The sequence below is a fragment of the Mobula hypostoma genome, chromosome 9 (assembly GCF_963921235.1).
Source record: "Mobula hypostoma chromosome 9, sMobHyp1.1, whole genome shotgun sequence".
NCBI classification, from domain to species: Eukaryota; Metazoa; Chordata; class Chondrichthyes; order Myliobatiformes; family Myliobatidae; genus Mobula; species Mobula hypostoma.
In genome coordinates, this window is record NC_086105.1 from 67683471 (window position 1) to 67707218 (window position 23748).

At 43.5% G+C, this 23748-nt stretch overlaps 1 protein-coding gene across 8 annotated transcripts in view; it reads left to right on the forward strand.

Annotated features, from left to right (window-relative positions):
• nav3 (neuron navigator 3) overlaps nucleotides 1-23748 on the forward strand; it is a 503350-nt gene that overhangs the window by 329425 nt on the left and 150177 nt on the right. For all 8 annotated transcript variants that reach the window (XM_063058462.1, XM_063058455.1, XM_063058456.1 and 5 more), the window contains one exon: nucleotides 8823-8942. In XM_063058462.1, coding sequence (XP_062914532.1) covers nucleotides 8823-8942 — 120 coding nt within the window. The remainder of the gene's footprint in view (nucleotides 1-8822; nucleotides 8943-23748) is intronic.

Below are 23748 nucleotides of genomic sequence, written 5' to 3' on the forward strand. Positions count from 1 at the left end.
AATGTTACGGACGCAAGGATTGCTGCTTAAACTGGAAAAGATAGGAAAAGGTGGTAGAATGTTCAATTGGGTCCAAGATATAAGTTAGGGTGGGAGTAACAAGGGGTATGGATAGAGAATGGGACTATACAGTAAGGTGTGTATAGCCCACTCCTTTTTAATATTATTATTAATGATATTTTCTTAAATCTTGGCTCAGATATTTCCAAATTATTATATGCTGATGATGGTGCAGTGAGAAAAAGAGGCAGGGATATAGTTAGGAAAATGCAGGCAGCTATTACTGAAGTAGAGGAGTGGAGACATAGGTAAGGGTTTAAATTTTCTGTTGCAAAAACTCAAGTTATTTGTTTTTCTAAAAGGAACTTTACACCCACAATTGATCTCAAGTTATATGGTAAATCTCTAGAGGGCCTAGGTATGTGGATGGACACAAGGCTAACATGAAGCTGCATGTGAATAAAATGCTCGGGAAGTGTAAAAAAGCCCTTAATGTGCTCAGGTGCTTAGTTGGGTGTGATTGGAGTGAGAGTAGAAGGTCACTTAAACAAATGTATATTGTTTTAATCAGATCTGTCTTTGATTATGGATATGTTGCTTATGTGTCCGCCTCACCAGTGGTCTTGAAGCCCCAAGCTCAAGCTCAAGCATTGAGATTATGTTGTGGTGCTATTAAATCACCCTCAATTTCAGCATTACTGGTAGAAATAAGTGAAGTATCTTTACATCTACACGGGTTACTATTATCAATAGTTTACCGGGTTAAAGTAAGAGAACATGAAGTTGATCATCCAATATTGGCAACATTAGTAGAGTGTTGGGAACACTTCATTCTGTGGTCTTCAGTTTTAGCTGGATGGGAAATGAATGGGCACAAACTCTTGGGTTGTTAATGTGGATTATGGTCTGATTGTACCCCTTTTCCCTTTGTCTCTGGTTGATTTGGGCCTTCAGGAAAAGATCAAGATGAGGAGTGATTGTATATCAGTGGCACAGGAACTTCAGCAATATGTGCAAGGCAGGTATTATGGATTCTTACAGATCTACACAGATGGTTCAAAAGATCCAGTGACAGGTCGTTCAGGTGTTTCTGTTTATGTTCCAAAGGTTCAGGGTGACTATTAAAAAAAATTATCAGACAAATTGTCAGTATTCACATCTGAGATGGTTGATATCATTTTAGCCTTGGAATGGTCAAAGAAGTAGGCCCTGATTATGTACTTCTGTGCTCTGATTCATTCCCAGTCTTGACATCTATTAAAACAAGTATCTCAAATTGTAGGCTGGACATTCTTCTTAAGTTTGGACAACATCTGTTGAAGCTGCAGGGTCTAGGCCTGTGTATACATTTCATATGGTTTCCTCCTCATTTTTGGGGTTGAAGGAAGTGAGGTGGCAGACAATCTTGTCAAGCAATCACAAGGATATAAATGTCGTGTTGCCTTTGCACAAGGGGGAGATGAAAGCCAGTATTAAAAAATCTGTTCAGTCTCTGTGGCAACAAGGGTGGAATAAGGAAAAGAAAGGATGGCATTTATGTAAAAATCAGAGGAATTCAACTAGGAGATGGGTATAAATGGAGGGAAGAAGTTATCGTATACTTACACATTTATGTATTGGACATACTAGGTTGAATAATTCCCTGTTCAGGAATAAGATGCATGATATAGCATTTCTAGGGAGTGCACTTGTCAAGAAATGAGAATTGAGATCTTTGGGACAGACAGTTTAACATGGGAAGTTTGTTAAGATATGACTGCTGTTGTAGTGTAGGTAAGTGCATATTTGACTTTCTAAAAAGTATTGGACTTATTGATATTATTTGAGTAGTTCTTTTGGGAGAGAATTTAGTGGGTATACCTCCTGTCTCTTTGCTCCACACTCCAACTCAGTAGGTGGCGGTAGTGCACCTTATGTTGGCCTGCAACTACCATTAAACTTTACAAGAAGGAGAACAAGTGGATTAGAGACATAGATCGAGTGGGTAGCCAGAGACTTCCCCCCGGGCAGAACTAGCTGATATGAGGGGTTACTATTTTAAGGTGATTGGAGGAAAGTATAGTGGGGTATATCAGAAGTAGGTTTTTCACAGAGAGTGGTGGATGCATGCCTGCCAAGGGTAGTGTTGAGGTAGATACATTAGTGGTATTTAAGAAACTCTTAGATAGGCACATAGAGGAAGGAAAATTGAAGCGTTATGGGGGAGGGAAAGGTGAGATTGATCTTGGAGTAGGTTAAAAGGCCTGTACAGTGCTGTATTGTTCTATGTTCTATATTGCAAAAGATTTTGTAGGAGAAATTATACTGGAGGAAAGGTGGACCAACAAGCCACATTGAGCTGGTGTGTGGTAAGAACAGGACAAGAGGGCTAGCATTGTGGGGGCTTGATTGGCTGAGACAACTACAATTTGATTGGAGATCCATCCACCATTTGCATGCCACGTCCCCGTGAAATAGAGCCAACTGAAAGTGAATTAAGGAAGGTTCTGGGTGATGCCACAGCAGTGGTCAAGGATGGCACTGGAAAACTCAAACATATCAAAGGGAAAATAGTGTTAAATGAAAATGCCACACCCAAGTTTTACAAACTCCATCCAGTTCCTTATACTATCCGTGATAAAATAGACAGTGAGTTGGATCGCATGGAGGCTGAAGGAATTCTTTCCAAGGTGGAATGAAGCCCATTGGGCAACACGAGTGGCCTCAGTGGCCAAGAAGGATGGCTCTGTCCGGATCTGTGGTGATTTTAAGGTCACCATCAACTGAGTACTGAAAAATACCGAGAAATACCTTCTGCCCAAGGTAGAGAATATCTTTGCAAACCTTTCTGGAGGGAAATACTTCTGCAAGGTGGACATACCCGAGGCCTACCTACAGATGCAGATGGAAGAAGAGTCCAAAATGTTTTTCACCATAAATACTCTCTGAGGAATATAATAGGCCTATTTTTTTGAGCAGCAACTGCACCTGCACTCTAGCAGAAAGCTATGGACCAAGGTTCTACAAGGCTGCCCAGGCACTCAATGTTACCTGGATGACATCATTGTTACCAGTAAGGGTGACGAACAACATCTCCAAAATCTCAAGATAGTGGCTAAAAGAATTAGAAGATTTTGGGTTTAGGGCACGATGCAACAAGTGTAAATTCTTTAAACCAAGCATCACTTAATGTGGTCACTATCAATGCACAAGGACTACACAAGTGTGCTGAGAAAATTCAAGTAGTGGTGGATGCCCCATGGGCAAAGGACTAGTCACAATTGTGGTCTTTTTTAGGATTTGTCAATTACTATACAAGTTCCTGCCACCCACCCTTCGAACTCATTACTACGGATCAGGAAGAATTGGCAATGGACAAAGCACTGTGACGTGGCTTTCTAAAAAGCAAAGGAAATGGTGTTATTGGACACTGTACTCACATAATTTAATCCACATTGTCCGTTGAAGCCTGCCTGTGATGCCTCACCTTATGGTAGAGGTTGTCATGTCACACATTTTGAGTCATGGAAGTGAACGCCCCATAGCATTTGCATCACGTTCCCTTATCACAGCAGAGGAAAATTCTACACAGATTGCCAGAGAGGCCTTGAGTCTGGTTTGAGGTGTAAAACACTTCAACTACTACTTGCTTGGGAGCGAGTTCATCCTCATTACTGACCACCAACCCTAGTGTCCATTCTTAATCCACAGAAGGGTTTTCACTAACAGCAGCAACACCATGAATACGGAAATGGGCTCATTCTCTCGGAGGACGCAATTACAAGATCGAATTCAAGAGGGCGACTAATCATTGAAATACCATTGAATTGTCCCATTTGCTCTAGAAAAAGAAATACATGAAAAATTTATAAAAGAGAACACTGCTCTTTATATTTTCTCCCTAATGCAAATCAAAAGTCTCCCTATTATGACAGAGATGATCCAAAGGGAAACTGGAAAAGACCGACATTGTCTCAGGACTATATGGCAGCCCAAAATGGCTGGAATTGCAGCAGAAATCCCAGTGTCCCCATTTTTACCAGCACCCAAATGAACTTTCCGTGAATGGAGGGTGCCTTATGTGGGGCTTAACGTTGTCATACCATCCAAGCTGAAAGCTAAAGTGTCGGAGGAGCTACATGCTGGTCATCTAGGCGTGCTCAAAATGAAAGCATTGGCTCGAGGCTTTGTCCAGCGGCCTGGGATAGATCAGCACATTGAGCAGCTTTCCATGCACCGTTCGGGATACCAACACATTCAGAAGGAAAGCGCCCAGAGCTGTCAGAACCATTTTCTGCATTTGCAGAGTCAACTCCAGCAACCACCATGGAGGAGTTTTCGGAACCTAAGGCTGTTTCACAGCCGCAAGTTTCTCCTGCCAGCAGAGTGACCCGTCATGTCAGGAAAGACATTATCCCACAAGAGTAGGTAATCCTCCACCGCGATTAAATTGAATGTGGCAATTAAAATTGACCTTGCTGTGGATGTCTATCATATACTGTATACAAGGTGAGATGTATACAAGGCCAGATTTTGGAACAGCTTCTTTCCAACTGTGATAAGACTGCTGAACGAATCCCGACCCGGATCTGGGCCATACCCTCCAAATATCCGGACCTGCCTCTCGGTTTTTTTGCACTACCTTACTTCCCATTTTCTATTTTCTATTTATGATTTATAATTTAAATTTTTAATATTTACTAATTTTAACTATTTTTAATATTTAATATTTGTAATCCAGGGAGTGGGAAGTGCAGAATCAAATATTGCTGTGACAATTGTACGTACTAGTACCAATTGTTTGGTGACAATAAAGTATAAAGTATTCTGTATAGAGTTGGAGTTTATAGCTAATCACAACTTGCAAGGGTCAATATTGTGTATTTAATATTTCAGTAATATTGTAAATGTATTGTTTGACTAAGCATTCTTTGTTGTTGACATAATTCATTATGGCTTATATATAAAAGTATGTGAATGGCAAATGTCATCATGTCACCACATCATAAGAGTGCGCCTCACTAAAATAAAAGCAAAGGATACACATTCTCTTGGGCTCCTGTTTTTTTCTTTCGATTAATTTCTGAAGTTATAAAACATAACAAGTAAATGAATAAAATCTAATAAAGTTGTAAACTACTTTATCAGGAGTATTTTATGCTAGGACCAGAGCAACTCCAAGCGGTGACAAATGTATCCACAGTCCATTTAGTCCTTTATGAAATGTGTGGTATCTCTGCAGGGGTTTGAACCTCCCACAACTTGCCAGGGTCAGGATTGTGCTTGTCCGACCTCTGAATCATAGGCCTGAGCGTGGGAACTCTGGTTGTGTTTGTTCCTGCCTGCTGGTACTGTTTAGTCATTAGTTATCTCACAGTGGCCAAAGCTATGGAGATGTTGAATTGTCGTGGATGAGAATGAGATTATCGACCCCAGAAGATCTGTGGCAGCTGTCAATAAGAACAAATCAGTCCGCCCTGTTCTGATAAAGGTTACAAGAGCTGAATTGTTAACTCTTTCTCTGCCTGCTGATGCTGCCTAACCTGCTGAGTGTGCTTAGTCCATCCACTTCAAGTTTTGATGTGTTGTATATTCAGAAGTGCTCTTCTGTTGTAACCCGTAAATATCTGAGTTACTGTCGCCTTCCTGTCACCTTGAACCAGTCTGGCCATTCTCCACCGACCTCTCTCATTAACAAGGCACTTCCACAAATACAACTGCTGCTCACTGGATGATTTTTTTCATTTTTTGCTCCATTTCCTGTGAACTCTACAGACCACTGTGCATGAAAATCCCAGGAGATCAGCAATTTCTGAGATACTCAAACCACCCTGCCTGGCACCAACAATCATTCTATGGTCAAAGTCACTGAGATCACATTTCTTCCTCATTCTGATATTTGGTCTGAACAACAAGTAAACCTCTTGACCATGTCTGCATGCATCCTCGACTAGCTGTCTAAAAAAATCCTGCCTCTGACATCCCCCTGTACTTTCCTCCAATCGCCTTAAAATTATACCCCCTGGTATTAGCCATTTATGCCCTGGTAGAAAGTCTCTGATTGCTCACACAATCTATGCCTCTTGTCTGCCCCATTATTGAATCCACATGTGCCGCGCCGTCAGCCAGCAACTTTCACACCTCACAAAGAACGTTGAATGGTACAGCACAGGACAGATGTTGTGCCGAGCTAATTAAACCAGTGGACTTTAATTAATTTCTCTTCTTCAGGCATTAACCATATTCCTCCCTTCATGTGCCTACTAAGTATCTCTTACACAAGTCATCTGCCTCCAACCCCACCCTGCAAGCACATTCCAGGCACCTTCCACTTCTGAGTTTTAAAAAAAAGTTGCCTTGCACATCCGTTCTTGTGGGAGATAAGGGCATGGCCAGCATTTTATCACCCATCCCGAATTGCCCCTGAGAAGGTGACGGTGAGCTGGTATCTTTAACTACTAGAGTCCTACACTGATGAAGGGGCTGTCATGGTATTACTGGGGAAGGAGGTTCTAGGATTGAGATACAGTTAGGAGGACAGGTCACCGATATACTTCCAAGTCAGTTTGAGATTAGATTAGTTTTGCTTGTCGCATGTGCATTGAAACACCGAAACGTACAGTGAATTGTGTTGTTTGCGTCAATGATCAACACGGTCCAAAGGTGAGTGTCGCCATGCTTCCCGTGCCAACATATCATTCCCACAATTTACTAACCCTAATCCATATATGTCTTTGGAATGCGGGAGGAAGGTGGAACACCCAGAGGAAAACCACAAGGTCGTGCTGACTTTGGACACAGCTTACTTGGCACTCTTCGAGCCTTTGCCAGGTTGGATGTTTCTTCAGCCAGTATCTGATCCTTGAAAAAGAAAGTCGGCTTGGTGTGGGAATTGGAAGTGATGCAGGATTAGTGAACCCCTGTGCCCATTGCTTTTCTCCTCCTCTGTGGTAGAGGTCACATGGCTGGGAGCTGCTGCCAAACAAGTCCAGGCGGGTAACTGCAGTACATTCTGGAGATGGTATACACTGCAGGCACTGTGTGCCAATAGGAGGCAGTGAATGTTTGGACTGGTGGTGAGGTGTCAGTCAGGCAGGCTGTCTTGCCCTGGATGGTGCCCAAGCTTAGAACATAGAACATAAAACATTACAATACAGTACAGGTCCTCCGGCTCGTGATGATGTGCTGACATTTTACCTTCACAAAGATCAATCCAATCCTTCCCTCCTACATAGCCTCCATTTTATCATCCATTTTCCCTATGTAGGAGTTTCTCAAATGTCCCTCATGTATCTGTATCAACCACCACCCCTGGCAGTGCATTCCACACACTCACCACTCTCTGTGTAAAGAACGTACCTCTTAACATCACCCCTATTCTTTCCTCCAATCATGTTAAAATGCCCCCTAGTATTAGCCATTTCCGTCCTGGCTGTCCACTCTATCTACAGTGTATATCTAACCTGCACACCTCTATCAAGTCACCTCCCATCCTCCAGAGAAAAGTTCTAGCTTCTTCAACCTATCCTCATAAGACATGCCCTCTCAACCTAGACCAGTGATCCTGATAAATCACTGCATCTTTTCTTAAGAGTTCTTGACAGAATCAGAATCACATTTATTATCACTGACTTATGTCGTGATATTCGTTGTTTTGCAGCAGCAATACAGTGCAAGATTTAAAAATTTATTATAGGTTACAAAGTAACGCAAAAGCCCAGTAGCGAGGTAGTGTGCTTGAACTCATGGGCTGCGCAGAAATCTCATGGCAGAGGAGAAGAAGCTATTCCTAAAATTTTGATTGTGTGCTTTCAGGCTCCTGTACCTCCTCTCTGATGGTAGTAATGACAAGGGACCATGTTTACATTGCACTCATCCATAGGAGTGGGGAGTATTCATAGTCATAGTCATACTTTATTGATCCCGGGGGAAATTGGTTTTCATTACAGTTGCACCATAAATAATAAATAGTAATAAAACCATAAATAGTTAAATTGTAATATGTAAATTATGTCAGGAAATAAGTCCAGGACCAGCCTATTGGCTCAGGGTGTCTGACCCTCCAAGGGAGGAGTTGTAAAGTTTGATGGCCACAGGCAGGAATGACTTCCAATGATGCTCTGTGTTGCATCTCGGTGGAATGAGTCTCTGGCTGAATTTACTCCTGTGCCCAACCAGTACATTATGTAGTGGATGGGAGACATTGTCCAAGATGGCATGCAAATTGGACAGCATCCTCTTTTCAGACACCACCGTCAGAGAGTCCAGTTCCATCCCCACAACATCACTGGCCTTACGAATGAGTTTGTTGCTACCCTCAGCCTGCTGCCCCAGCACACAACAGCAAACATGATAGCACTGGCCACCACAGACTCGTAGAACATCCTCAGCATCATCCGGCAGATGTTAAGGGACCTCAATCTCCTCAGGAAATAGAGATGGCTCTGACCCTTCTTGTAGACAGCCTCAGTGTTCTTTGACCAGTCCAGTTTATTGTCAATTCGTATCCGCAGGTATTTGTAATCCTCCACCATGTCCACACTGACCCCCTGGATGGAAACAGGGGTCACCGGTACCTTAGCTCTCCTCAGGTCTACCACCAGCTCCTTAGTCTTTTTCACATTAAGCTGCAGATAATTCTGCTCACACCATGTGACAAAGTTCCCTACCGTAGCCCTGTACTCAGCCTCATCTCCCTTGCTGATGCATCCAACTATGGCAGAGTCATCAGAAAACTTCTGAAGATGACAAGACTCTGTGCAGTAGTTGAAGTCCGAGGTGTAAATGGTGAAGAGAAAGGGAAACAATTCCATTATATGCCTGACTTTTGGGCTCTGTTCCAGGTACATGACCGATGGAGGCCTTAACCTGTACACTCGGAGCATGAACCGGATCCCGGATGTGTCTGCGACACGTGACATCATACAACGAGGCGTGCCTGATGTGACAGGAGATGGTGATAGGTAAGGATAAGACAGCAGTGAACGCGAGCAACACTTGCTTAGAGTGGAATCAAAGGATTTTGATATTGTTACAGGTCCCTGCGGGGAGACAGCTATGAGAGAAGATCTCATCTCATTAAAGGCCACTCTGATGGCATTTGAAAGAAAAATCAAAGTAAAATTTATATTCAAAGTGTGAATACCATGTACTACCTTGAGATTCATTTTTTGCAGGCACTTATAGGAAAATAAAGAAATACAGTAGAATTTATGAAAATCTATACATAGACAAAGCCTGACAAACAACCAATGTGTAAACAAAGTTGGATTGTGCAAATTAAAAATAATAATAATATTGAGAAAATGTGTTGTAAGGAGTCCGTGAAAATGAGTCTATAGTTTGTGGAATCAGTTCATTGTTGGGGTGAGTGAAGTTAGTCCCAAGCAGATTCAGGAGCCTGACGGTTGCAGGGTAATAACTATTCCTGAACCTGGTGGTACGGGAACAGCAAATGCTCTGTTTTTCACCTTTCCCACTGTGGAGTTTCATGTGCCAGTTTCAAACAATAATAACATCCATTTGTCCAGCTCCTTTAATGTCACAAGCACCATTATCAAATAAAAAAACACTTTGACCCACAGGAGATATTAGGATAGGTAATCAAAAGCATTTTGAAGTGGATGTTAAAGGAAGTAAGGTGGACAGAGACACAGAGGGGGTTTGTGGGGTGAGGAGATAAGGCCTAGATTGAGTGGATGTGGTGAAGATGTTTCCAGTAGCATGGGAGTCTAGGACCAGAGGGCTCAGCCTTTAAATTGAAGGGTGTCCTTTTAGAACTGGGATGGGGAAGAATTTCTTTAACCAGCGCCTTTACTTCCTGAGAAAACTAAAGAAATTTGGCCTGTCCCCTAAAACCCTCACTAATTGTTATAGATGCACCGTAGAAAGCATTCTTCTGGGGTGCATCACAACCTGGTATGGAAGTTGTCCTGTCCAAGACCGAAAGAAGCTGCAGAAGATCGTGAACACGGTGCAGCACATCACGCAAACCAATCTTCCGTCCGTGGACTCACTTTACACCGCACGCTGTCGGAGCAGTGCTGCCAGGATAATCAAGGACACGACCCATCCAGTCAATACGCTTTTTATCCCTCTTCCCTCCGGGAGAAGGCTAAGGAGCTTAAAGACTCATACGGCCAGATTTGGGAACAGCTTCTTTCCAACTGTGATAAGACTGCTGAACGGATCCTGACCCGGATCTGGGCCGTACCCTCCAAATATCCGGACCTGCCACTCGTTTTTTTTTTGCACTACCTTACTTTCCATTATTCTATTTTCTATTTATGATTTATGATTTAAATTTTAATGTTTATTAATTTTTAATATTTTAATATTTAATATTTGTAGTCCAGGGACAATAGACAATAGGTGCAGGAGTAGGCCATTCGGCCCTTCGAGCCAGCACCGCCATTCACTGTGATCATGGCTGATCATCCACAATCAGTATCCAGTTCCTGCCTTATCCCCATAACCTTTGATTCCACTATCTTTAAGAGCTCTATCCATCTCTTTCTTGAAAGCATCCAGAGACTTGGCCTCCACAGCCTTCTGGGGCAGAGCATTCCATACATCCATCACTCTCTGGGTGAAAAAGTTTTTCCTCAACTCCATTCTAAATGGCCTACCCCTTATTCTTAAACTGTGGCCTCTGGTTCTGGACTCAGTCCTTTCATCTGCAACTTTCCCCTTCTTTCTCTTTCTCTCTCTCTCTCTCTCTCTCTCTCTCTCTCTCTCGCTCTCTCTCTCTTTCTGTCTTTCTTTCTATCTCTTTTTCTCTGTCCATGTATCTCAAGTTCAAGTTTAATCTTCATGTATACAGCTAAATGAATCAGTGTTTGTCTCTGTCTCTATGTCTCCCTTGCACACTCTTGTTTTTCTCTCTTTCTTCCCTCCACCACCCACCCCTCCTTCCCAACTCTCTCAAAATGAGTGAGTCTTGATGATTACGGTGCTGGAGGTTGTACAGGCCTGAGTAAAGTTGTGTTAATGAGCTGTATGTGAGGGGACTGTGGCTGTGAAAACTCCTTTTGATTGTGAAATTTTCTCAGAAATGAGGTCCAAGCAATCCTGTGAGACGGGCCAGGACTGTGTGATAGAACCTCTGTGTACATAACATTTTCCAAAGCAACTGAAACAAATCAATTGAGCTTCGTGTTTCATTGTGAGAGGGTATGTGGAGGATGGAAAAGTTGTGGGCACGGCGTAGAGCACCAGGTGGTGGGTCCCTATGATAAGGGCGGGTGTCGGGGCAGGGGTTGAAGAGGACATTGGACTTTGATTTTTTTGAGTCTCCTACTGTTCCCTTGTGTCCACAAAGGATATTTTTTGAGTTTATGTTAACGTGTGTTTGGCACAACTCTGATATCAATGTGCAAAGGTGCAGAGAGCTGAGAAAAACTTTCAGGAAGAACACTGCACTAAAACAGTGCTTTAGTATGTGCGCTTTTGATAAAATTCAGTCACAAGGAGATAAATCAGCAAATGTAATATAAGACCATAAGATGTAAGAGAGAAGTAGGCCATTTGGCCCATTGTGTCCACTCCACCATTCAATGATGGCTAATTTATTATCCCTCTCAACCCCATTCTCCTACATTCTCCCCATAACCTTTGACAACCTTACTAATCAAGAAGCTATCAACCTCTGCTTTAAATATATCCAATGACTTGATCACCACAGCTGTCTGTGGCAATGAATTCCAAAGATTCACCACACTCTGACTAAAGAAGTTCCTTCGCATCTGTTCCAAATAGACGTCCCTCTATTCTGAGGCTGTGTCCTCTGATCCTAGTCTCATCTACAATAGGAAACATCTTCTGGCTCCATATCCCTTCTATCTGACCTTTCAAAATGAGACAAGTTCAAGCTCATTCATGTTTAATTGTCATTTAATCATGCATGAATATCCCTACAAAACCAGCAAATAAAACAGCATTACTCCAGGCCCAAGGTGCAAAACACAGTACCAATAGTCATACACAGCCCAAGACACATACAGCATATAAAAGATAGCTGCAAAATACAGTCACACTGAAAATATATATAGTCCAAGACTCTGAGTCCATGAATGTTGCAGCAATCTGCTTCCGAACGGTTTGTCTTCTGCTGAATGAACAGCACCGACTTCAGCTTGGATGCCACACCACATGGTCCCCAGCACTCCAGTGGAGTGCACTGACGCCAACACCTCTCTCCTGGGTGGATGTAAACAGGTGACACCACGACTTAAGGCCTAGTCCTCGCTACGACTGAGGCCACACAGCTCCCCTGCCGTCTGCCTCTGCTGTCTTGTGAATTGGACTTGCAGCATTCCACATTTCCAATGTCCGACAGGATCTTGCGATCACAAGGAAAGCGGCTCAGATGATCACTCGCTGTTCAGCTGCACGCTGCCTTTGCGCACTGACCCTTTTGACGCCTCTCTGAGGCAGGCAGCCGCACGATCTGCACCAAGTCCAGCTCCTTCAGTTTCTGCACCAGCGAGCAAATCACTGATGCAGTAGATCAGCAGTACTTTTAAGTTCTTAATGTCCAGCAGGCTTCAATGAGATCTCCCCTCATTCTTCTAAACTCCAATGAGCCAGGCTCAGAACCATTAAATGTTAACCCTTCCATTGCCGGGATCATTCTTATGAACCGCCTCTGGAGTCTCTCCTATGCCAGCACATCTTTTCTTCGATAAGAGGCCCAAAACTGCTCACAATACTCCCAGTGCGGTCTGACCAATGCCTTATAAAGCCCTAGCTTAATAGATTAGAATAGAATAGAACAGGGTGAGGGGCGGGCAAACTGTGGGTGAGCGAGTAATTATTTAAATTTGGAAAATGGCACAGCAACTCCCATGTTCCCTGCAGTCTGCCGGGCAAATTAAGGGGAACTTGAATAATTTGCTTGCCCATGTTTAAATCCCTCTTGGCACCACAGATGTTGAAGCAGCAGGAAATTATGATAAGCTACTAATCCACCAGTTAATAGATTGAAGAATTTTTATTGCAAAGACATGGCTGTGTCTATGCGTGAGCCAATGGAAGCTATGGAAGTTTATTTCACGCACCAGTGTCAGCTTGAAATTGAGCCAGCATTATTAGTTTGTGGAGTAGTAAACATGACAAAAATAGCAGACGTCGAACATGGAGCATTGAACAGTACAATTTCTGAACAAGCCCTTCGACCCACAATGTTCTGCCAAACTAATTAAACTAATGATGCCTACTTAAGATAATCCCTTCTGCTGCATATAGTTCATATCCCTCCATTCTCTGCACATTCACATGCCTGTCTAAGAGGCTCTTAAATGCCTTTATTGTATTTGCTTCCACCATTGCCCCTGGCTGCGGATTCCAGGCACCCACCACTCTCTGTGAAAAAAAACTTGCACTGCACATCCCCTTTGAACCTTCCCCCTTGCAACCACCTACATGCATGGCGTCTAGTATTAAAAATCTCCACCCTGTGAAAAAGATATCCATGATCTATACCTCTCATAATTTTATCAGCTTCTGTCAGCCTCTCCTCAGCCTCCGATGCTGCGGAGTATAGCATTCATTTTGGGTCGAGACTCTGCGTGAAATTTCACAATGGAGATGGGAGATGGTCAGGATAATGCGGAAAGAGGGGAAGTGGTGAGATCAGGGGCTGGTAGGTAGACTGAGGAGGGACATGAGGTGACAGATGGACCCAGGGAAGAGAGAGAGTTGGAGACTTTTGGGAAACAGAGAAGGAGAGGAAGTCAGCTGTGGGGGGCGGGGGAGGTGATGGTAATAAGTACAGACACAAAGGGCTACCAGTGCTGGAAATAATCATGTGTAAGTATGAATAATAAGTAAACAATAAGTAATAATAATAAATGGTAAGTAAGGAAGCTGGTAATGGAAACCACTGGGGAACGTCTAGAGCACATGGAATTGGATGGAGGAGTGTGGGTGAGGTGGTGGATGGTGGATGGACGGAACCAGGAGGGAGAGGGATGAAAATGGGAGAATTAATTTGGTTAAGTATCAGTACATCTAGTAACAGTATTCCAGTGTGATTATGTTCCAAGGACGTGACTTCAATGTGCTTTAATATAAAGGCTTGGAGTCACAGAGGCAGCACAGAAAAAGACCTTTCAGCCCATCATTTCTATGCTAGCCATAAAGTACCCCTCTATACTCGCACATAGCCATGTTTGTCTTAGTGATTCCAAGGTGCAGCATAAATGTTGTGAGAGTTCCTGACCCCACCACCTTCTCACACAGCACATTCCAGAAATAACTGGGAATATTAATATAGCAACAGAGACAGCCCAGATAATGATTAATAATGCCCTAGTGGCTTTGGGGACATTAATATGGGCTGGATGGGAGTATTATAATGACCATAGTAGTATCTCTGGAGATTATTAGTGTGGTTATTACTTCTGAACATAACTATGCTTACTGGCCTTAGTAGTCTACTGGGTCACCACTGCTGGACTATTCATACTTAGTACAACCATGGTAAGAATCAGAATAAAGTTGATTATCATGGACATATGTTGTGAAATTTGTTTTGAGGCAGTACTACAGTGCAATACATAGAAAATTTCAGGAAATTACAATATCAATATGGAAATAATAAATAAATATTTTTGCACACTGTATCTCTGTAACTCCCACTGGTATTTTGTAAGGAGCTTGTATGTTCTCCCCATGACCGTGTGAGTTTCCTCCGAGTACTTTGATTTCCTCCCACATTCCAAAGGTGTACAGATTAGTAGGTTATAAACATTAGAGTTTCTGCAGATGCTGGAAATCCAGAGTAACACACACAAAATGCTGGAGGAACTCAGCAGGCCATGAATAAACAGTTGACGTTTTTAGCTGAGACCTTTCTTCAGGATTGGAAAAGAAGGAGGAAGACACAAAAAAAAGGTGGGGGGCTGTGGAGGAGAAGGAGGATGGCTAGAAGGTATAGGTGAAGCTAATTGGGTGGGAGGAAAAGGAATCTGACAGGTGAGGAGAGTGGACTGTTGGAGCAGCAATGAAGGAGGGGCACCAGGGGATGGTGACAGGCAGGTGAGGAGAAGATTTAAGAGGCTAGAGTGAGTGGAGAATAGAAAAAGAAAAGGGGAGAAATAAATTATCAGAAGGAGAAATCGATATTCATGCCATCAGGCTGGAGGCTACCTATGACAGAATATGAGGTGTTACTTCTCCACCCTGAGAGTGGCCTCATCATGGCAAAAGAGGAGGCCATAGACTGACATATTGGAACAGGAATGGGTATAGGAATCAAAGGAGTTAGCCACCAGGAAATTTCGCTGTTGGCATTTGAAGTGGAGATGCTCGACCAGGCGGTCCCCCAATTTACATCAGGTCTCATCAATGCAAAGGAGGCCATATTGAACGCACCAGATACATAGACAACTCCAACAGGTTCGCAGGTGAAGTGTTGCCTCACCTGGAAGGACTGTTTGGGCAATTAGTCACATGGGTGTTATTGAACACTGTGGGATCATTGGGCTGGAAGGTCCTGTTACCATGCTGTATCTCTAAATGAAAATAAAATTAGTAAATAAAGATCTCCCCTTATTCTCCTGCACTCCAGGGAAAGAAGTCCTAACCTATTCAACCTTCCACTCGGTGAATATTAATGTAGGCAGCAATTGCAGCACAGGAAATTAATAATATGTGTAATATTAGAAGTCTGGGTGAGTATTAATAACAGCAGTAATATCCAAAGGAGAATTATTTTGATCAACAGTAGCAATGCTGGAGATTATTAAAAGACCCAGCAATTGTAGTTGATTGGCATATGAATTGCATCACCTTGGAGCATATCTATCTAAATGAGGTGCTTAACCATTCCATTGATCAGATATCTTATGAAGTACCTTTTCTCTTCTCACCTACCTGTCATCGCCCCCTAGTGGCCCCTCCCACCCTCCCTTTCTCCTACATTTCACTCTCCTCTCCTATCAGATTCTAATATTACACCACATCTGTAGATGTGAATGTCCCACTATTCAGGACACTTACAAAGACAGGTGTGTAAAAAGGGCCTGAAGGATCATTGGGGGCCTGAGTCACCCCGACCACAGACTGTTCCAACTGCTACCAACCGGGAAACGGTACCGCAGCATAAAAGCCAGGACCAACAGGCTCCGGGACAGCTTCTTCCGCCAGGCCATCAGACTGAGTAGTTCATGCTGATACAATTGTATTTCTATGTTATATCGACTGTCCTGTTGTTCATACTATGTATTAATTATAAATTAGTATAACTTGCACATTGCACATTTAGACGGAGACATAAAGTAAAGATTTTTACTCCTCGTGTATATGAAGGATGTAAGAAATAAAGTCATTTCAATTCCTGCTTCTAACTTTTCCACCTATCACCTCCCAGCTTCTACCTTCATCTTACCCTACCCATCTATTTTCTTCTCACCTGACTTCACTCATCACCTGTACTCCTCTCCCGTCCCCACCTTCTTGTTCTTGCATTTTCCCCCTTCCTTTCCAGCCGTAATGAAGGGTTTCGATCTAATATGTCGGCTCTTTACACCCTTCCATAGATGCTGCCTGACCTGCTGAGTTGCTCCAGCATTTTGTGTGTGTCGGTCTGGATTTACAGCATCTGTCGAATCTCTTGTGTTTACTCTTGTGAAGTGTTTTCTGTGTGGACCTTAAAACTTTTCCCATGAGCTGTAAGATAGATCAGAGGCACATGTCAAGGTTAATTCTCTGACGCCTTCCTGCATGTGCAGAGATGATCAGGACTTTGCTTGTCAGCGGCTACAAACTGATGATGAAAGAGCGAGCGTTGATCTCATCCGTCTTGTACTGCTCTCTGAGGGCTCCCACTTTGCCGTGCATCATCCGCCTGTCAAGTGTGCTGGCAGTCTGCCTGGGCCATGCTGCGTCTTTGTGTCCTTAGGCCTCTGGGTCCCTATCATTCCCCCAAGGGACAGATCGCACCGGCAGCTGTAACCTCGTGGATGAGAGCTAAATGGCAGTATCAGGAAAGGCCATACGGGGCTTGAGTGAGGCACTGGACGTATGCTCAGTGGACACTTTGTTAGGTACAGGAGGTGTATTTCTGTATGTTCGTGGTCGTCTGCTGCTACAGCCCATCTACTTCAAGGTTTGATGTGAGAGATGCTCTTCTGCACGCCACTGTTGTAACGTGTGGTTATTTGAGTTACTGTCTCTTTCCCGTCAGCTTGAACCAATCTGACCGTTCTCCTCTGACCTCTCATTAACAAGGTGTTTTCACCCACAGCATTGCCACTCACCAGTGTATTTATTTACTTTTTCTCACCATTCGCTGTAAACTCTAGAGATGGTTATGTGTGAAAATCCCAGGAGATCAGCAGTTTCCGAGATACTCACACCACCCCATCTGGCACCGAAAATCATTGCACTTGGATCACATTTCTTCCCCATTCTGATGTTTGGTATGAACAACAACTGAAACTCTTGACCATGTCTGCATGCTTTTATGCACTGAATTGCTGCCATACGGTTGGCTGATTGAATATTTGCACCAACAAGTAGGTGTATAGGTGTACCTAATAAAGTGGCCACTGAGTGTGTCTGCAGAGATGGTTTAGCTGGCGAAATGCAGTCTTTCTTCTTCACTCGTTTTCCAACTTAGAAATGAGGAGAAGCCAATAAAATCACCCCCCCCCCAAGCTGTATCTCCAGTTACTCACTTCCAGGGGGAGGGCTACCCAGTGCCACATCTGGTAGAGCCACTGCCTCACTGTGCAAGGGGACCCGGGTTCAATCCTGAACTCGGGTACTGTTTCTGTATGGAGCTGCCACGTTCTCCCGGTGACTGGTGCTCCATTTTCCTCCTACCTCCATGAAGACAAGTGTGAGGTGTTGCTCTTTGGGAGGACACACCAGGGTAGGACTTACACAGAGAACGATAAGGCATCGAACAGTGTAGTAGAACAGAGGGATCTGGGAATACAGATCCATAATTCCTTGAAAGTGGCATCACAGGTAGATATGGTTGTAAAGGCCTTCATAATTCGAAGTGCTGAGTACAGGGATGGGATATTATGTTGAAGTTGTGGAAGACGTTGGTGAGGCCATATTTGTAATATTGTGTGCAGTTTGGTCGCACATCTACAGGAAAGGAAATTGAAAAAGAGTACAGAGAAAATTTACAAAGGTGTTGCTAGGACCTGAAGACCTGAGTTATAGGGAAAGTCTGAATAACTTAGGGCTTTATTCCCTGGAACGTAGGAGAGTGAGAGGAGATTTGACAGAGGTATACAAAATGATTAAGTATAGATAGGGTAGGTCCAAGCAAGCTTTTTCCTCTGAAATAGGTAAGTCTAGAACTAGAGGTCATAGGTTAAGGGTGAAAGGTGTAGTATTTACAGGGAACCCGAGAGGGCTACATCTTCACTCAGAAGATAATCTGAGTATGGAATGAGCTGCCAGTGGAAGTGGTGGATGTGGGTTCAATTTCAACATTTAAGAAAAAATTGGATGTTCATGATGGCCGGGCGGTGGTGGGGATGGAGGGCTATGGTCCATGGGACTAGGCAGAATAACAGTTCGGCATGGACTAGATGAGCCAAAGGGCCTGTTTCTGTGCTGTAGTGCTCCATGACTCTATAACCTCGGGTGCTGTTTCTGTGTGGAGTTTGTATGTTTCCCCCGAACGCTTCAATTTCCTCCCATGTCTCAAAGAAGCCCGTTAATTGGTAGGTTAACTGGCCGCTAGAAGTTGCTCCTAATGCATTGGTGAGTAGTAGACTCTGGAGAGCAGTGATGAGAATGTTGGAAAATAAAATTGTGCAAGCAGGTCAGCAGGGACTCGATGGGTCAAATGTCCTGTTTCCATGCTGTGTGTCTGTATGATTCTTTGATGTTCTGATGCCCTCGTCCAATAATAATCCAAGAATCACAGCGTGTTAGCTCCACTTTATCTCTGGTGAGAGCGTCAGGAGGGTAATGGGAAGTGAGGAGAGTTTTTCCCGTCAAAGTCAAGTTTATTGTCATGTGCACAATTACTCGTATGTACAGGTGCAATGATAAACTTATAGCTGCGTCACAGGCACTTAAAGTCAGACAGGCCACAGTTGCAATAATAAAGCATCAATTATACACAATTTTTACAAGAAAGAAGACAACATGAACAAATTAAACTGGCCTTAGTGTGGCTATACTGAGGTAACGAGTAGGGTTTTGCAGGTTGGTTCAGGAACCAAATGGTTGAAGGGAGGTAGCTGTTCTTGAAGCTGGTGATGTGGGACTTCAGGCTTCTGTACCTCCTGGCCTGTGGTGGCTGTGAGAAGATGGCTCCTGGAGATAGTACTGATGGTGGGGTTGGATGAGCTTAAATCACTCCCGGCTTTTATGTGAAATATACTTTGGTTGATGTTAAGTAGGTAATTCTTTGTACCCTTACCAGGTAAAATCGGTTATTTTTATTTATTCCTTGGAAATGGACACGATGCTCAACTGGTGGACATTTTGTCTTGATCCCAGGAAGTCTGGATCCTTCTTTCAAAAGTCGTTTTGGGAATTTAAATTCTAATGATTAAGTAAATTCTGGATTTATGACGGTGACCATGAGATTACCAGCTTGTTGCAAATATCTCCCTGATTCAGAGGACAAACCTTGTTCTCAGCAAAACAAAAAAAGCTGGAGGAGCACAGCAGGTCAGGCAGCATCTATGGAGGGGAATAAACAGTTGCATTTCGGGCTGAGACCCTTCACCAGGACTGGAAAGGAAGGGGGCAGAAGGTGAGGGGAGGGGAGGAGTACAAGGTGGCAGGTGACCGGTGTGATCTGGTGAGGGGGAAGGTTGGTGGGTGGGAGAGGGGGAGATGAAGTATTAAGCCAGGATGTGATAAATGCTTCTGTGCCCTGCCTGTTCAGTTCTTCCCAGTCTACTGGTACAAATTGGAGAGATCTGTCAAAGAACCAGCCCAGGCATGAGGGGCTGAATGCCCTTCTGCTGTAAGATGTCCCCTGTTCAAGTGGATGCTCTCCTTACCTGTGTCTCCTGTTCCTTCTGCTTTCAAAGTAGCTTCCGTCCTCCCATTCATTATTGAGACTGAAAAACCCCTCACATGACAGGTTAATAGTTGTGGCTTAATAAATCACAAAGTAATTTCCCACAAAAGAAGTTAATTCATGACTCTTACATTAATGAGAGTCCTTGTCAACTCAAATCTTGTAATAATATGATGGAAATCAAAACGGCTTGCACAGAGAGTTTTCTCATATATATTTAACCTGCTGAAATGGTGTGGATAAGGTTGTTCATAATATTCAGATTCAGGCACAATACCATTCATGTAATTGCTCTCCTTACATGAGTAATTAGACGTGTGTCAGAGCTGGTATTATCTGAGTAGGAAGGTTTTGTTTTTTCATCAAACATCAAACCATACAGCACAGCACAGGCCTTTTGGCCTCCAAAATCATGCCGACCTTTTAGCTTACTCCAAGGTCAATCTAACCCTTCCCTCCCACATAGCCCTCTGTTTTCCTTTCATCCATGTGCCCATCTAAGAGTCCTTTAAATGTCCCTAATGTATCTGCCTCTACCATCACCCCTGCCATGGCTTTTCACATACCCACCACTCTCTCAGTGTGAAAAACTATCTCTGACACCCCTATACGTTCCTCAAATCACCTTAAAGTTATGTTCTCTAGTATTAGCCATTTCGTTCCTGGGAAAAAATACCTGACTGTCCCCTCTATCAATGCTTCTCATCATCTTGTACACCTTATCAAGTCACTTCTCATCTTTCTTCATTCCAAAGAGAAAAGCCCTAGCTATTTCAACCTATTCTCATAAGACTTGCACTCTAATCCAGGCAACATCCATCTATAAATTTGCTGACGATACAACCAGTGTTGGTAGAATCTCAGGTGGTGACGAGAGGGTGCACAGGAGCGAGATATGCCAACTAGTGGAGTGGTGCCACACAACAACCTGGCACGCAACGTCAGTAAGACGAAAGAGCTGATTGTGGACTTCAGGAAGGGTAAGACAAAGGAATATATACCAATCCTAACAGAGGGATCAAAAGTGGAGAGAGTGAGCAGTTTCAAGTTCCTGGGTGTCAAGATCTCTGAGGACCTAACCTGATCCCAACATATCGATGCAGTTATAAAGAAGGCAAGACAGCGGCTATACTTCATTAGGAGTTTGAAGAGATTTGGTATGTCAACAAATACACTCAAAAACCTCTATAGATGTACAGTAGAGAGCATTCTGACAGGCTGTATCACTGTCTGGTATGGGGTGGGGGGGCTACTTCACAGGACCGAAAGAAGCTGCAGAGGGTTGTAAATTTAGTCAGCTCCATCTTGGGTACTAGCCTACAAAGTACCCAGGACATCTTCAAGGAGCAGTGTCTCAGAACGGCAGCATCCATTATTAAGGACCTCCAGCACCCAGGGCATGCCCTTTTCTCACTGTTACCATCAGGTAGCAGGTACAGAAGCCTGAAGGCACTCACTCAGCGATCCAGGAACAGCTTCTTCCCCTCCGCCATCCGATTCCTAAATGGACATTGAACCCATAACTCACTTTTTTAGTATATATTCTGTTTTTTTGCATGATTTTTAATCTATTCAATATATGTATACTGTAATTAATTTACTTATTTATTTTTTCTTCTATATTATGTATTGCATTGAACTGCTGCTGCTAAGTTAACAAATAAAGCTGATTCTGACATACTAGTAAACCTCCTCTGCACCTGCTCTACATCTTCCACTTCTTCACTGTCCCATAAACAGTGGTTAATGTAACACAACATCAGTAGCCCAGGTTCAATTCTGCCGCTGTCTATAAGGAGTTTGTATATTTTCCCTGTGACCGCGTGGGTTTCCTCTTGGTGCTCTGGTTTCCTCCCGCATTCCTAAGCCATACGCATTAGTATGTTAACTGGCCACGTGGATATAATCCGGTGGTGCAGGCTCGTTTGGCCATAAGGACCTGTTACCGTGCTGTACCTCGCCATCAAGAACATCCCCTCTTCTCATTATTGTCACCAGGGAGGAGCTACAGGAGCTTGAAGACCCAAACTCGGCAGCTTCTTCCCCTCCAGCCATCAGTTTCCTGAGCAGTCCATGAACAGCGACTCTTTGGTTCTTCTTTTGCATCATTTACTTCTGTAATTGATAGTAAATTGTACCGTACTGTTGCTGAAAAACAAAAAATTTCACTTCCTATACGTCACCGATGATCAGTCTGATTTTGACTCTAATTCCCTTGCCCCCTGCTCCTCGTTGGTGTCCCTAGACATTTCTCAGAGCCCAATGCTGTTTCAGCTTGACAGCAGGGAAGCAGAGCTGAAAGGCGTGGCATCTGGACCAGTCTGCCACGGGCAGCTCTCATTTTGGAGGGTTTCGGGAGAGATTACAATCTTGCCCGCTGGCAGGAGATTCAAGGTAATGATTCTGCTTTCTACCCAAGTGTTTGAACTCAGACAATATGAATCAAAATCTGATTTATTATCACTGACGAATGCTGTGAAATCTGCTGTTTTGTGGCAGCAGTACAGTGTAAAGCATGAAATATACTCCAGAGTGCAAATTAACACAGGATTGGAAAAGGCCGCAGAGTGTTGTGAGTTCAGCTCACTCCATCATGAGCACAAGCCTCATACCATCAAGGGCATCTTCAAAAGGCGATGCCCCAAAAAGGTAGCATCTATAATCTAGGATCCCATTCACTCAGGACATGCCCTCTTCTTATCGCTACCATCAAGGAGTAGGCACAGGAACCTGAGGACACACTCAAAGTTTTAGGAACAGGTTCTTCCCCTCCGGCATCAGATTTCTGAATAGACAATGAACGACCTTGCACTACTTGTTTAGTTTTTTAAAATACCCTGTATATATTTCTTATTGTAATTTATAGTTTTTTATGTATTGCACTGTACTGCTGCTGCAGAACAACAAACTTCACAACATATGTTAGTGGTATTAAACCTGATTCTGATTCTGAGGTAGGTTCAGTGTCCATTTTTAAATCTGATGGTGGAGGGGAAGAAGCTGTTCCTGAAATGTTGAGTGTGTGTCTTCAGGCTCCTGTACCTCCCCTCTGATGAGAAGAGGGCATGCCCTGGGTAGTGGGGGTCCTTAATGATAGATGCTGCTTATTTGAGGCATCGCCTCATCGTCAGCTAACCGTTGGGTGGTGGTGAAGTCTGCATTATTCATTCTGCTTTCAGCAACCTGACCTGGGATTCTCCCTGATCGTCCCCTGTGCCCTTCCCTCTCGGTAAAGTGCTGGTGAATCCGCTTGGCTGAGATAATTAGAAGGGACATTACATTGCCTGCTTCGTACATGCATTAATATTTAAATTACATTCCATTTATTATAAATGTTTGTATCAATAATAAGACTATTATACATAGGAGTAGAATTAGGCCATTTGGCCCATTGAATCTGCTCTGCTATTTCATCATGGTTGATTTATTATTCCTCTTGACCCTCTTCTCCTCCCTTCTCCCCTTAACCTTTGACACCCTTACCAATTACGAACCTAGAGTAACACATACAAAATGCTGAAGGAACTCAGCGAGTCAGGCCGCATCTATGGAAAGGAATAAAACAGTCGATGTTTCGGGCTGAGACCCTTCATCAGGACTGGGAACGAAGGGGGCAAGAAGCCAGAATAAGAAGGTGAGGGAAGGGAAAAGAGCAAAAGCTCAAAGGTGATAGGTGAAGCCAGGTGGGTGGGGGAGGGGGGGTGAAGGAAGAAGCTGGGAGGTGATAGGTGGAAAAGGCAAAGGGCCAAAGAAGAAGGCAT